The sequence below is a fragment of the Tyto alba genome, unplaced genomic scaffold (genome assembly GCF_018691265.1).
Source record: "Tyto alba isolate M040663 unplaced genomic scaffold, T.alba_DEE_v4.0 Super-Scaffold_26, whole genome shotgun sequence".
NCBI lineage: Eukaryota > Metazoa > Chordata > Aves > Strigiformes > Tytonidae > Tyto > Tyto alba.
This window is the reverse complement of record NW_024881300.1, coordinates 1,727,522-1,741,376: the sequence shown is the minus strand read 5'-3', so window position 1 is coordinate 1,741,376 and position 13,855 is coordinate 1,727,522. Positions and strand designations below refer to the sequence as shown.

At 53.0% G+C, this 13,855-nt stretch overlaps 1 protein-coding gene across 4 annotated transcripts in view; it reads left to right on the top strand.

The window, feature by feature from the left end:
- PLEKHG4 (pleckstrin homology and RhoGEF domain containing G4) overlaps positions 1–13,855 on the top strand; it is a 90,949-nt gene that overhangs the window by 70,568 nt on the left and 6,526 nt on the right. For all 4 annotated transcript variants that reach the window (XM_032985350.2, XM_032985348.2, XM_032985349.2 and 1 more), the window contains exons 14-17: positions 9,356–10,299; positions 11,604–11,853; positions 12,577–12,666; positions 12,994–13,218. In XM_032985350.2, the coding sequence (XP_032841241.2) occupies positions 9,356–10,299; positions 11,604–11,853; positions 12,577–12,666; positions 12,994–13,218 (1,509 nt within the window). The remainder of the gene's footprint in view (positions 1–9,355; positions 10,300–11,603; positions 11,854–12,576; positions 12,667–12,993; positions 13,219–13,855) is intronic.

Below are 13,855 nucleotides of genomic sequence, written 5' to 3'. Positions count from 1 at the left end.
CTAGACAAGCCGGCCCAGTACCATGTCCAGCTGAATCAAAGTGTCCAATGTTGGGGAATCCACCACTTCCCTGGGGAGATTATTCCAGGGGCTGATTGTTCTCAGTGTGAAACTTTTTTTCCTTTTGTGTCCAATCAGAATCTCCCCAGGAGTAACTTGTACCCATTACCTCTCATCTTTTCAATGTGACTCCCTGTAAAAAGGGAGCCTCCATCTTCTTTGCAGTCACCCTTTAAATACTGGAACATGGTGAGAAGCCTTCCCTTCTCGAGGCTGAATAAACCCAGTTCTCTCAGCCTTTCCTCACATGGCAGCTTCCCAGTCCCTTGATCATCTGTTTGGCCCTTCTCTGGGCCCTCTCCAGCCTGGCCACATCTTTTTTGTATAGCAGGGACCAAAACTGAACACTGTATTCCAAGTGTGACCTGATAAGCACCGAGAAGAGTGGGATGATGACTTTATCTCTGCTGGCGATGCAGCCCAGCACCCTGTTGGCTTTCTTTGCCGCTGCAGCACACTGTGCACTCATACTGAGCTTGTTATGCACCAGGACCCCCAGTTCCCTTTGCACAGAGCTGCTCCCCAGCTGGCTAGATCCCAGCCTGTGCTGCACTCCTGGATTATGTTTTCCCAGGTGCAAGACCTTACGCTTGTCCTTGTTGATCTTCATAAGGTTCTTGTTAGCCCTCTCTTCCAGCCTATCCAGGTCTTCCTGCAGGGTGGCTCTCCCTTTCAAAGCGTCCACTTTGCCACTCAGTTTGGTATCATCAGCAAACTTCATCAGAGTACACTTGATTCCATCATCCAGATCATTTATGAAGATATTAAACATCACTGGGATCAGTATTTATCCCTGGGGGCCCCCACTTGTGACAGGTTGCCAGTTTGAAAAAGTCATTTACCACCACCCTCTGGGTACAACCTGTCAGCCAGTTCCCCACACTTGAGGTGTAAGATATGACGCGAGCAGAGATCTTCCCTCAGCTGACCTCAGCCTTGTGCATCTGTGCAAAACGTCGGGTTTGGGTGCTTATTTTCACTCAGATCTCGGGACAGGAGCTGCACAGGGTGACAGATTTTCTGAATGTGTGTGTTCTGGCATCCATCTGGATGCTCAGATCCTCCTGAAGGCTGGAATTCCCTTTAGTCACGGAAGTTAAATAGATCTGCTCAGGCAATCTGGACGTGAAGCTCCCCTCAGTGTACAGATGGGACTGAAGCTCACAATGGCTCCCATCTGCATATCAAAGCCCTGGACATATGGACAGGGTTCTTCCAAGTACCCGCTGCCTCTGACCAGGCTCCTTTAGCTGTTCCATGGGAGCTTGCATCCTCTGAGTACATCTTAGCATGCTCTTAAACCGGGGAGCTATCTCTAGCTTTGTCAGCGACCCTGAAAAAGGGAGGCCCAACAGATGCGCTGCGTGTCTGGGTTCAGTTTCAGCTCCACATCTCCCAAGGCACAAGCTCCCCCAGGGCAGTGCACAGAGATCCCAGCACATCATTGAATAATTAAGTGAAGTTTGGCTCAGCTTGTCACAGGGGAAAGGATGTGAATTGAAGGCTACAGAGAAAGCATCGACGCTCCCCCATCCAGGCCCAAGGGTGTTCTGGAGGTCTCACAACCAGTGCAGAGCAGAGAGCAGATCCCTACCACAGTCCAGTCTGTCCTCACTGGCCCGCGGTGTACGGTGACAGTGGGGCGTTTGTACAGCGTAATGATGTGGTTGTGGGGACAGACGTAAAAGCGAAGCATGCAAAAAAACCTCTGGAGGTGACATTAGTCTCTGTGCAGAGTGATTTGTTGCTGTTGTGTAAGTTGCCAGCTATAGTGACTCACACATCTCACTGTGGCTTCATCTTGAATCTGGTAACGTGAGGCTCTTGGCACCCTCCAAAAAGAGGAGCTCTCCCCTTCACTGAAAGAAGCCTGAAAACGTGCAGCCCTTTTCCTCCTCCTTTTCCTCTAGGCAGTGGTCATACATCCACAAAATCCACACACTCACTACTTTATATCTTCTGGTTTTTCAGCTGTCAGTTACACTCAACATGCGTAACTCCTTTCAAGTCAACCTTCAGATGGTTTCATGACTGATGTAGGCTGCAGCCAAATGAAGGACCAGCTACTAGATTCCAGTCGTTAGGAGAGAAGGACAGTGGCAAAAGCAGACTTCAGTGTGCAGTTTGGGTTTGTAACTGGTGAAGGATGAGAAGGGAGAGCGGATAATACTCACCGAGGCAGTGAAACAGCATCTGCTCTTTTTCTGGTGGTAAGGGGTTGTGAGCAGAATTTCACTGACAAGAAAACTTTGCTGTGGTTGCACAAAGCTGCTGAAAAAATGGGCAGTGCCTCAAATGTAAAGAGACTGGCTTGCAGCAAAGGCAAACATTAAAGTTTCTGATTTTACTGGGAGCAAACTCAGCCCCTGGTGCTCTGGACTCGGGAGCTTTTAAAGGAGAAAATCCCCTTGGTGAGCCAGAAAAATAAGGGGAGAAAAATCAGTGCAGGATGTACCCAAAGGATGCAAAGTTAGGAGGGACTGTAGAGCAAAAAGGAAAAACTGAGGGAAAACTGCACCTTGTCGGCTATGGGGAGGTTTTCTGCAGCTGCAGAGCAGTGGAAGCTGTGGGGAGGGCAAATCTCAGACACCTGCTGCCCAGCTTCCTAGGGAGTAATTTTATACATACCTACGCATATAAATATATATGCGTACGTGCGTGTCTTTATATAGAGGTTTAGTGAAACTGGTACAGGCTGCTCTGTGGAAGTTCTGAATTGTACTGAAGCGGGGTTATTGTAGCATGTTGTGATTCATCAGTTGAGTCAGCCTGTTCCGAATGCAGCTACCCTAGGTGTTGCCTGGCAGTTGCAGCAGTTAGAGAAAAGAAGGGCAAGCACGCGTCCTGCACGCCAGCTCCAGCACAACAAGCCACATTTGCCCTTTGGGTCCTCGTGCTGTCGTCAAGAGAGCAGAAATCATGTGCAATCCTATTTTATCCAATTATATTCTCCTGTAATTAGACTCTCCTGGACTTGTCAAGCTTGGCTACCCAGAGGGGAAACGAAGGGATTCTTGAGCTCTGTTGGTGTTCACCCAGAGCGCTGCTGCAAAAGGATTTCCAAGCACGTTGCTCTCACGGGCACCCTTTGATGGTGCTTGGGCAGTGGCAGTCAGGGACCAGCCCTGACCAGTGTTGCTTCCCCAACCCCTTGTTTTCCTTTCCTGCCCAGTTTTGGGTATCTTCTTGTTCTCCTTCCCTACGCTTAAATCCAAGGACTTTGTAGTCTGTGCTTGTGTCTCATCCTTTGCTCTCCCACAGTGTTTGTATAGCATCTGGCACTTGGTAACAGGCAGAAATGCAAATACAGGATTTAAAGTTTGTTTTCCTTAACAGCTAGTTTTAGGCAAACTGGTGATTTTAGTGGTCTTGCCTCCCTTGGAGAGAGGAGGGGTGCTACTGTGAGCTACACAGCAACTCAGAAATGGTTTAGCTTTTTATTTCAAGAGGCTGCATCCTTTCCTTTATGTTTAAAGCTGAGCTTTTACCAGATATATCCCATGTAGGACACAGTTTTGATTGGTTTTGTTTCTGCTGCTAATGAATCCCAGGCAGAGCTTCAAATGCAGTTTGGAAAAGTTGAATGCTACAGGGTGGTGAAGAGAGTAACAGCAAACCTCTGTGTAGAGAGGAGATTACTTCTGACTTGGTGGCTTTGCTGAAATGCTTGTGCTCTGAAATTACATGGTTTCTTGTACGTCCAAGCGTAGCTGCCTGCTCACGGAGCCGCAAATCTTGCTAGAAGTGAGGAAGGAGCTTTGACACTTAGAGATGTGGAAAAAGCATCGCAATGTCTAGGAGGGATCAGAGTTTTCTCCAAAGCTCTTGTGTGTCGTGGCAGCTTGCTTTGAATTTTGCTTGTATTTGGGGTCGCTTGGGATATTTTCTCTCCCTGTTTTTTGCGCTGTGAAAGAAAGGGAATCTGGCTAGCTCCCAGTCGGCGTGTTCTCCGCACACTTCAGTAGTTCCCGTGTGAAGCGCAGCCCCTTCCCCCCTCCGCCTTGTCTCCGGTTACCAGGGCTCCTCAATCTGGTATTTAGGCTAGCAGCATTTGCTTGTGAATAGCCGGAGCTGACACGATGCACTGAAGCAGTGGCCCTGCCTCAGTCCGGCCATAGGGGATGGTGATGTACAGCACAGAGCTGGGCGCAGCCGGGATATGGACCCCCTCTGTACAGACGAGAAGGTAGGATGAGGTCTATTTTTAACTGATTAATCAACTTGCCAGGGAGACATCTGCAGGTCCTCAAGTCATGCTTTCTCCCTGCTTCTCCCTTCATGGGTGCTGTTAGGATTGGTGGGGGGGAGCCTGAGGAAAGCACGAAGCAGATCCATGCGAGACCACTTTCTGCTACAGCTACCTGGTGTCTGAGTTAGCAGAAAAACAGGCTTGTTGGTGTTTGCCAGCTGATAACTCTTGCGACAGTAAGGCTTTAGCCCGGATAACTTTGCTTTCAATATATTTTGATGTAAAATGGCCTTTTTAACTGTGGTCCTTCTGAACTGTCAGCGTACAAGGCGGTCTCTAGCCACAGCTAGTGCTGTGCGTACAGCAGCCTGTGACAAGGGACACATCAGTGTTGTGAGCAGGAGTCAGTTCTCAAAGCAGCCTAAAGCCATCTTGGACTTCGGAGGGGAATAAGCCCAAATGAGCATCTGTAATGAGAGGAGCACACCTGGGCGCAGGCATTTTCATGCAGAAAAGCAGCATTTACTTTGGACTTGTGTTCTGTTAAGTGCCCTGTCACTCTTTATTCTTGTGCTGCAACTGGCGTCTCAACTCTGCAGGGTTCAGTGCCAAGACCTCGGGCTGCCGGCAGAGCAGGGCAGCTGCGGGAGTCGGCGCCTACGTGGCACCATGTGTAGCTGTTGGGAAGTTCACAACGGTACCTGTGATGCTTTCACCTTTTCTGGCTGCAGCAGTTCTATCTCCTTTGCTGCAAGCCAGCCTCATCTTGCTCCCTAAACTCACGGCTGAAGTTAAGGGCACTTAGAGTGACCATGGTGGTGAGGCGAGGTCTTGTTAAATGGGGAGTTGTGCAGTTGTTTCTTGCCACAAAAGACCTGCAATTAGTTGTGTCTCATTAACAAACAGCAGAGCGGAGCAGAGCTTGCATACAGGAGTGAAGCACGAAAGCATGATCAGGATTTGTTGAATTTTGTCGTTTGTTTTTTTCGCTGTCTTTGCCAATGTTCCCAGCGGTTGTGCTGCTTCCCTCTCTCTGTGTTGTAGAAAGCAAGGGAGTGGGTTGCTTGCAGTCCTGGGACATCTCCACAGAAGGATGGGTGGGCTTGGTCTGTCTTGTGGCTGTGCTTCAGTCATAGCCACAGCTGTACTGCATCCCTGCCTGTGTTATTGCTCCCATCAGGGATCAGCCTTGGCTTTTCATCACCCCTATCTCGGCTCCCCTGTGCAGTCAATCTGGATTCAGAAGGAAACCCTCTCACAGCAGATTTAGCCACCCACCTAGGTGCATTTTCCTTTGCAGAAAGTTGGAGGGTTTGTAATCTGCCTACTGCACCTACCTCTGCCTATTCTGGCACCCACTTTCCAATGTGACAAGAAAAATACAGTTATAATTGTCTCCTCACAGGAAGAAAGAGGTTTGGACAAAGGTGGGCCCCCTTGAAATTGCCCTTTCTGGCATATGTCTGCAGATGCACAGTGTCTGTCTCCTGTCTTGCCTACAGAGAAGGTGTCTTAGAGATCACTGGACCTTGAGAGGAGTCTGGTGGGTTTGTGGTAGGTTTGGGCTGGGGAGGTGTAGTATCTGAGTGGTGGCTCAGGTGAGGATCTGGGACCCCTGGAAGGCTTTCTGTGCAGTGCTGGCAACGTGCTCTGAGCCAGGATGAAGCAGCTTCCCTTGGCCTGTATGTGCAGATGGCACTTCTGTGGTGCCAAAGAGAACAGGCTCCAGGAGCTTCTGTCCTTGATTCACTGTAGTCTTGCCCATGGTGAAATGAGCAAGGACCAACGCAGGGTGATGGGCTTGAGGGTTGCACCGTGCTCCAGTGAAGTCCCTGGCTCTTCGTTAGGGCACAGCAGGTCCCCAAGAGCCCCTTCCTCCTCAGGGCAACCTGACAGGACCAACCTGTTGCTGACTCCTCATGAAGCTGCTGGATAGGTCAGCCCTGCGTATGCAGGAAGCATACATCTTTAATCCTCTAATTGAGAGTTTCAGTAACGACTTGTCTGTAAAGATCAAAAGCTGAGCTACAGGCTCCTTCCTGCCTGGTTCCAGACATGGTTGGGAAGATTCAGCTTCCCTTCACACAGATGCCACCTCTTACACATGAGCAGCTCTTGCAGTTTTGCAGAGAAGCTGGAGGGCAGTATCCTGGCTGGGCTGAGCGTGGTTTGCAACCTTACGGGGGGGACACGGTTGACAGCAATACCCCTGCCTGCATGAGAGTGTTCCCTCCTGAGTGCCAGGGCACACCTGGTCCCTGGAGAGGGCTGCCATTTCATGTGCTAAAAGGGGCAGTTGAAGCGGATGATGTGACTGGAGAAAGCCTTGGTGGCCACTTAGCATGTTCCCAAACAAGCTCCAGGGTGCGAAGGGCTGCTCCCATTGTGAAGGGAACAAAGCTGAGTTATTCACTGGCCTGCAACAGGCACTGGGGATGGAAGAAACGCCATCAAGATTTAGAGTCGTTTCTGCCCAGCCCTTGGAGCCCTCACCAAGAACAGACAGCTACCATATGAAGATGAGAGGTGGCAGGCTGCCTCCCCATGTGGTTTGCCACCCTGATTGCTCCCGGCTGTGGCCCCATGCAGATCTGTGGAGTTTCTTAGAAATAAGAAGCCTTTTTTCTCTCTCTTTCTCCCATCTGTGCACGGAAGTGGGGTCCTCAGCCTCGGAGAAAGCCTCCCCGGGGCAGCTGCCTTTCCAAGTGGCTGCTGTAAATGCCAGGCTGGCCTGCTGGCTGTATGTACCTCTCCTGCACATCGCTCTCAGCACCCTCTTTCAGAGCCCCATGTGCTTTTTTCCTATCAGTGAGCAGAAAGGGAGCCAGCATGCAGTCTTTGGTCAGGATCACCCATTGACCTCCACAGCCAGAGAGGCGAGACGTGCCCTCACCCCACACTGCCAGCCAGCCCTTGCTCAGGGCAGAGCTGGAAGGGGCTGGTGTTCGTTTGTGTACAGCTGGAGGGAGTAGCTCAAAAAAAAAAACCCTAGCAAAATAGGCCATCTGTCACCGTCGTGTGGATCTGCTGGGCTCTGCTGCACTCAGCATTTCACCTCGCCTTGATGTGCTTCTGCCTCCAGGGAAGAAAAGACCCTCTGCATCATGGATAAATGCAGATTCTCACCAGGCACGTCCTCTGCTGCTGCACGCCTCTCCCGGCCCCCAGCAGTGGGCAAGTCTGGAGCATAAAGCCTGGATCAAGAGAGAGGCAGGTCAGGGGCCTGTTGCTGCGCTAGGCAGGGTGATGGGAGGAGAGGGGACTGCTGCTCTTTTGACTGCCCCTTGCTGTGCTTGCACGGGAGGCTGTTTGAGAAGCGTTTTCCCCGAGCAGCTGCTGGTGTTTCTGAAGCAGCTCCTTGCTCTGCATGAGTAATGGGGCTGGCTGCACGCACGCCATGCAGCTGCAGCTCAAAAGAGCAGTGTGGATGGCTGTGGGAGCTTCTGTGGAATCTGTCCTTGGAGTGACTCTGCTCAGTCTGCAGGCTACCCTTCGTGTGCTGGCATTCAGCTCTTGTACAAACAGCAGCACTTGGCTCTCCTAGCTGTCCCTAGCTGAGCACCGTGTGAATGAAGCACCTCCTGCCCTGCCTACCTCTGTCACCAACAGAGAGTGAGCCTGACACCTGATCTGTTTGACTACCACGTCCCTGATGGGGATGCAGTGTCTGCTCCAAAAAGCTTGGGTGGATTTTCTTGGTGTCTGAGGCTCTATTCTGCATAAAAATAAGTGCTTTAAGCTCTCTGAGCAAAGGCTGTCACAGTGAGGCTGTTCAGCAGGTGGGAAATGGTCTAAGACTGGTCACTTTGTTCCTGGCACTAATTGTGAGTGTTGCTTCTCTGCAGAAACAGAGCAGGTACGCAGGGCCTGACAGAGCAAGTGCTAGAGATGATCTAGCTCATTTCAAGGGCAGCCTGCAGTGTCCACAGGTCTTGGGTGGAAGGTGCCAGGCAGCCCTGTGTTGGACGTTTTCCCTTCCTCGTGCATCTGATTTTAACAAATAACTGTGTTTTCACTGTTGAACTGTAAAGTTCCCTGGCCAGGCCTATTCTAGCTGGTCACATCTTATTCACTCTATAGTTAAACATTGTCATCATCCCTTCTTTATAGAGAAAGTAGTGGGTTATGAGCCTGAGTAATTCAGATGTTTGGTTTTCCTCTCATTTTTATCAATGACAAACATGGTCATTAGTGCATGGTGCTTCACTAGCCCCTTTTCTGCCGTGGTGGTAAGGCACTTTTACCTTGCATCTGTCACACTGGACCACGTTTTGTCCTGCTCCTCTTGTTTGACCAATACGTCAGAGCTGTTTTAGCAAGGCCAGCATATGTACCACTGCTAGAGTTAAGCCTCGTGAAGCTGCTCCCAGCATTCCTGGAGTATTAGAAATCAACTGCTGAGCTCAGTATTGGACCTAACCAGCGCAAGCACGTAGTGCAGTAGCAGGCAGGGCACAGCACACCACGCGGGTGCCAGCAGGCACGGAAAATGCACAAGCTGCAACTGGGCTTGCGTGGTCTCGGATTCCTACTTGCTGCAAGGACGGGTCAGAGCATTCGGGGTGATTGCAGAGCCCAGCTCTGATCGAGCTCCAGGCCTCTGTGTGCTGTCATCTCCAGGGAGACGGTGTGGGGAGCAGCAATCCAATTCCCTGCACTTTACTGATGCCCCCTCGACCTCATCCTGCATGATAGTGGTGAGAATGGTTGGGCAAAGGAGTAGGGTGAGTTCCAGGTTTTATACCGAGCAGGGCCCCACTGAGGTGTGAATTTCTGCAGTCTTGGCAGCAGCTTCCCCTGGGCCCCCCGGCCCAGAGAAGACAAATGTGCCCATCAGCGTGGGTGCCCAGTGCCACAGGGACCTGGCGGGGAGGTGGAGCTGTGGCAGAGCAGCCAGCACAGCTGAAGTCCTCTGCATAAGGAGCTGTTTGTTTTGCTGAATTGTTAAGCCCCATTGACAAATAGCAGCCCCCCCCTTCCTCTCACACTTGAGGAACTGTGGTGGCCACACACTGATCCTTTCTCTTGTCTTCAGGCACTGAATTAGGGTTATTCTTTCCCGAATCCCTCTGACTGGCTGCTGCCTTTTGTTCTCACGCTCTGCAGGCGTACGAGTGGGCCTTGGAAGGGATGCGACACCTTGCCTGCATCAGCATGGAGGACTGCAGCTCTGCTGAACACTGCGCAGGTGTGATCAAGTGCCTGGAGAGTTACAAGGGGCAGCACCCGGACATCAGCGATGCCCGCTTCCAGGAGATGAAGGAGCTGGCTTGTGAGCTGAAGAGTGACAAGGGACTCAAGCAGTGGAAATTTGCGTGGTCCAAATGCCAGGAGACCAAGCTGGTTTTCGAAAAGAAACTCGAAGCAGCCTTGAGAACAAGGAGGTCTCTGCTGTCAGACCGCAAACCAGCTGCCGGGGAGCAGCCCCGGGCCGGCAGCGAGGCTGGCAGCCTGTCCCACTGGAGACACTCCGAGGGGGCCACCTCCGGGTCCCCCTGGGACAGGACTTACAGCCACTGCTACAACAGGTCCAACTGCTCTCCGGGGTGGACTAAGGAGAAAGCTCCCTCGCCCTCCCTGAGCTGCCCTGGTGATGTCAGTGCTGGGGAAGAATTTGCCTGCCAAGCTGCTCTGAGCTCAGGTCCTCACTCGAGCAGAGTTTCTTTTGCCAGCGGGGCCTCCAAGTCTCCAAAGCTGCCTGAAGAAAAGCCAAACCTGGAGAGCATATTAGAAACTTTGGAGGTGAAGCCATCCTGCACATCCACTCCAGCCTCTGGGAAGCTGCCTCCCAGGAGGATGCTCCGGAAGGCCCAGAGCTTTGACCTCCCTTGCGGTGAGAGCCTGTGGTCAGGCTGCCAGAGGACGCTGAGCGAGCCGGCCAGATACGGCAACACCGGCGTCTTTATTAAGGGGCTGGAGGTGAGCAGCACTGAGCTGGTGGACAGGACTTTTGCGCTGCGGCAGCAAGCCGCTCACAGCTGGGCTGCAGACTGCCTGCTGGAGGGACAGAGGGGCTGCCTCTCGGCCTCGGAAGCCAAGAGCTGGGGCAGGTAAGTGGCTGTGACACTCGGTGCTCCGGACCTCAGGCTGGTAGAAAGGCAGCCAGCAAAGATGCAAAGAGCTCTGCAGTGACGGTTGCTTTGGCAATGGGTGCAGGCTGGATGGACGGAGGTGTAGCTCCAGCTTTCCTGCACGCGTGTGTGTGGTGCTGAGCGGGCTCGCAGGGATGTCCACACACAGCCTGGCACCTGCCTCTGGGGGGAGGCAGGGAAATGGGATCTGTTGCTCTTCCCCCAGAGCGTGTTGCCTCCCTGAGAGGAGAAAGAGCAGATCCCAGGCAGGAGAGAGAGTCTCTGAGCATTGCAGAAACGTAGTATCTGGGGACCTAGCAAACCAGTGGTACGGGTGCAGTGGGAGAGCAGAAGCATGGTGCACCATTCCGCACACTTTTGGGGGGTGCTGTACCCAGACTGGTGGGGAGGCACTTCCAGTACCCTGTGACAGCAACCTCGCAGAGGTTTTTTGTATTTTTGTAAGAGCGTGTTTGTATTTGCCCTTTGGGGCTTAGATCTCTGGGTGACCAACAGCTGGCTTTCTCTTCCTTTCCCTCTCTGTCCTTGAGGTTCTCAGCTTAACTTTGGTGTCGTACTGCAACGTGCCCAGGTTATGGAGAGCCCAGGGATGCGAGCTGTTCTCGAACAGGGGTTACTGGGCAGGTCTTTCTGCTGCTTTCACTGGAAAAGATTTTAAAAAAAGAAAGAATTGGTGGCAGAGATGAGAAATGAGTGCTGGAGGGGACCACAGAGCTCTTTCACTGTTTCTGCTCTGGATGGGATGGCTGGGGGTAGTGGAATCTCCTGTAAAGGGCCTCTGTTACGCTAGCACGTGTCAGGAAGGCTCGTGGCAGGGGATGGAGACGGGCAGATAGGAGGCTAACTGCTTCGCTTCTCAAGGGGGAGATGCAGCAGCCCTCCGGTCCGTGGGCGCTGAGGCAGTCCTGCTGCTGGGCCCTCAGCCAAGGCTGAGCGGCAGGGAAGGCAAGCACACGTTTGGAGCAGTTACGTGTGGTGCTGCACTGCCTCGCAGTGGAAACCTTGAGTACCTAAGAGCGATCCCTTCAGATCGCAGCAACCCGTGCTGGGAACTGCTTTGCTGATGAAGTGATACGAGGTTTGTTTCCCGCTCTCATTTTCACTGGGACAAGCCCAACAGCGCCTGGGTCCAGAGCTCTTGTTCTCCCAGGATTACCAATGCCTCCCACAGCATCCTGTCATCGGGCTGGCTCCTCCTCACAGAAGTTATTGTGAGTTCTGCTGTGAGTTCTCCCTTCAAGGCTGAGTGTTTCCTATTGCAGCAAGCTGCGGCACATCATCGATGAGATGGTAACCACGGAGCGGGAATACGTGAGGTCGCTTTGCTACATCATCGACAGCTACTTCCCCGAGATGGAGCGCCTCGACCTCCCCCAGGACCTGCGTGGGAAGCGCAGCGTCATTTTTGGGAACCTGGAGAAACTCTACGATTTCCACAGCCAGTACTTCCTGCGAGAGCTCGAGAGCTGCTGCAACCACCCGCTGCGGGTCAGCCACTGCTTCCTCCGACACGTAAGGCATCAGCACCTTCCTCCTGGGCCGGGCTCCTGCGGGCATGTGCTTGGCTCCTGTGCCCAGCAGTGCCTTTACATTTGGCTGCTCTCCCACGTGTGGCTCTTTGGGAGTGGGTGGACTGTCTTGTTGGAGGAGTTGGCTCATCCTCTGCCAGCTCAAATGCTGGGTTGGACTGGGGTGGCTCTGCGAGGCTGAGCCCAGGCAGCAGCAGGTGCTCTTTGCCTTTCCTGTTGCTCTTTGCTACCACGAGACACTGCCAGGGAAGCAAGATGCCTGCTCCTTAAAACCCACCCTGCTTCCACAGGAGCATCCCTTACCCTGTCTTCTGACTGTGGTGTCGGTGTGGAATGACTTCAGTGAGCAGAGAGGTGCAGACCTGCTGCTCTTGTTGAAGGGGGCTGTTAGGGAGATGTTGGGGGGCACTGGTCTTAAGCTCAGCTGCACCGTGTGTGTTTGCTGCTACGGGGTGAACGGTATCTGTTGGGGTATGTAAGGAGCAAGGTGTAACAGGACAATGAAATAGTCCTAGCTACTGTAGGAGCAGGAAAGACAAGAACATTCCCTGCCTCTTAAGGAACTGGAAGCCAAATCATTCCTGATACCATAGGAGGCTCTGGTGCAGCCTGAGAGAGGCAGAAGTACCGGAGTAACGAATGCAGGGGCACGGCTGTCACTGCATCCTGGATGTGTGCTGGTCTCACATGGGGATCTCTTTTGCAGAAAGATCAGTTTGGGATGTATGCATTGTATAGCAAGAACAAGCCGAAGTCGGACTCGCTGCTGGCCAGCCATGGGAATACCTTCTTCAAGGTAAATTCCGCTACCTGCATCGCGATTACTCTTGCTGTTTGGGTCACTGCTCTGTCAAAACAAGCCCGGCTTTCCTGCTTAAGGCATGCTACCTCTGCTTTCCTGGCACAGCTCTCTGCACAAGTGTGTGGGAGGGGACGGGGCAGAGACGCGGTGAGTGCTTTGGGAAGGAGCCCAGCACACAGCAGCATCGGTCCTGTGGCCTTGCACTTCCCTGCAGAGCGAACAGGGTACCCCAGTCAGGAAAGCTGTGGGTGTCAGTGCCTGCCTGGGGGCACAGGGCGCTCCACGGGAAGCTGCTGCCTTTCACTCTGCTGTGTTTCACAGTTCAAGCAGGTGCAGCTTGGGGATAAGATGGACCTGGCCTCCTACCTCCTGAAACCCATCCAGCGGATGAGCAAATACGCCCTGCTCCTGAAGGACCTGATCAAGGAGTGCAGCGAGGCGCAGGAGCAGGAGCTGGGCTACCTCCGTGCGGCTGAGGAGATGGTGAAGTTTCAGCTCCGGCACGGAAATGACCTGCTGGCCATGGATGCCATCCGTGACTGTGATGTACGTTCCAGTGTCCTCCCCTGCCCGGGGGGGCAGAGCCACACCACTTCTTCCCCTTCTCTAGACTTGGGGTCTTTGGATCGTATGGTGAGCCTCCCCTCAAATTCCCACAGTGATCAGGGTGCTGCCTGCCAGTACCGCGTAGCGGGACTACTGAGGCACAGAGCAGGATCTCTTGATCTGCTGGGGCAGGCAGCCTGGATGCTGATACTGGTGCTGGGTGAGCTGCTTGTCGCAAACACGCTCCCGGGTGCTTACTGGTGATGTGAAGCAGCCTGGCAGCCCTTGCGGATGGTGTCCTGCGGGCTGCCTAGAGACCTTCCATCTCTTGAGCTGGTGATAAGAGAGTCAGGCAGTTTGCAAGAAGGAATTCAGTCTGATGCTGACACCAGGGCTAGGCCAAAATCAGCTGGGTGGGACTTGAAGGAGAGGCATGCGAAGTGCAGCACTGGAGGAGGAGAAACCAGTGGAGGAAGGTGGATCTGAGGCAGGAAAAACTGAGGGGCTGTCCTCACCCAGCTGTGCTGCTGGTAGTTTGATGGGACTCCTTTCCTCTTCAGCTCTCTCCTTCCCCCCTAAGGTAACGCTCTGGCTGCTGCCTCCAGTTGCCACCCCAGAGGTTTGTTGCAGACCTGCA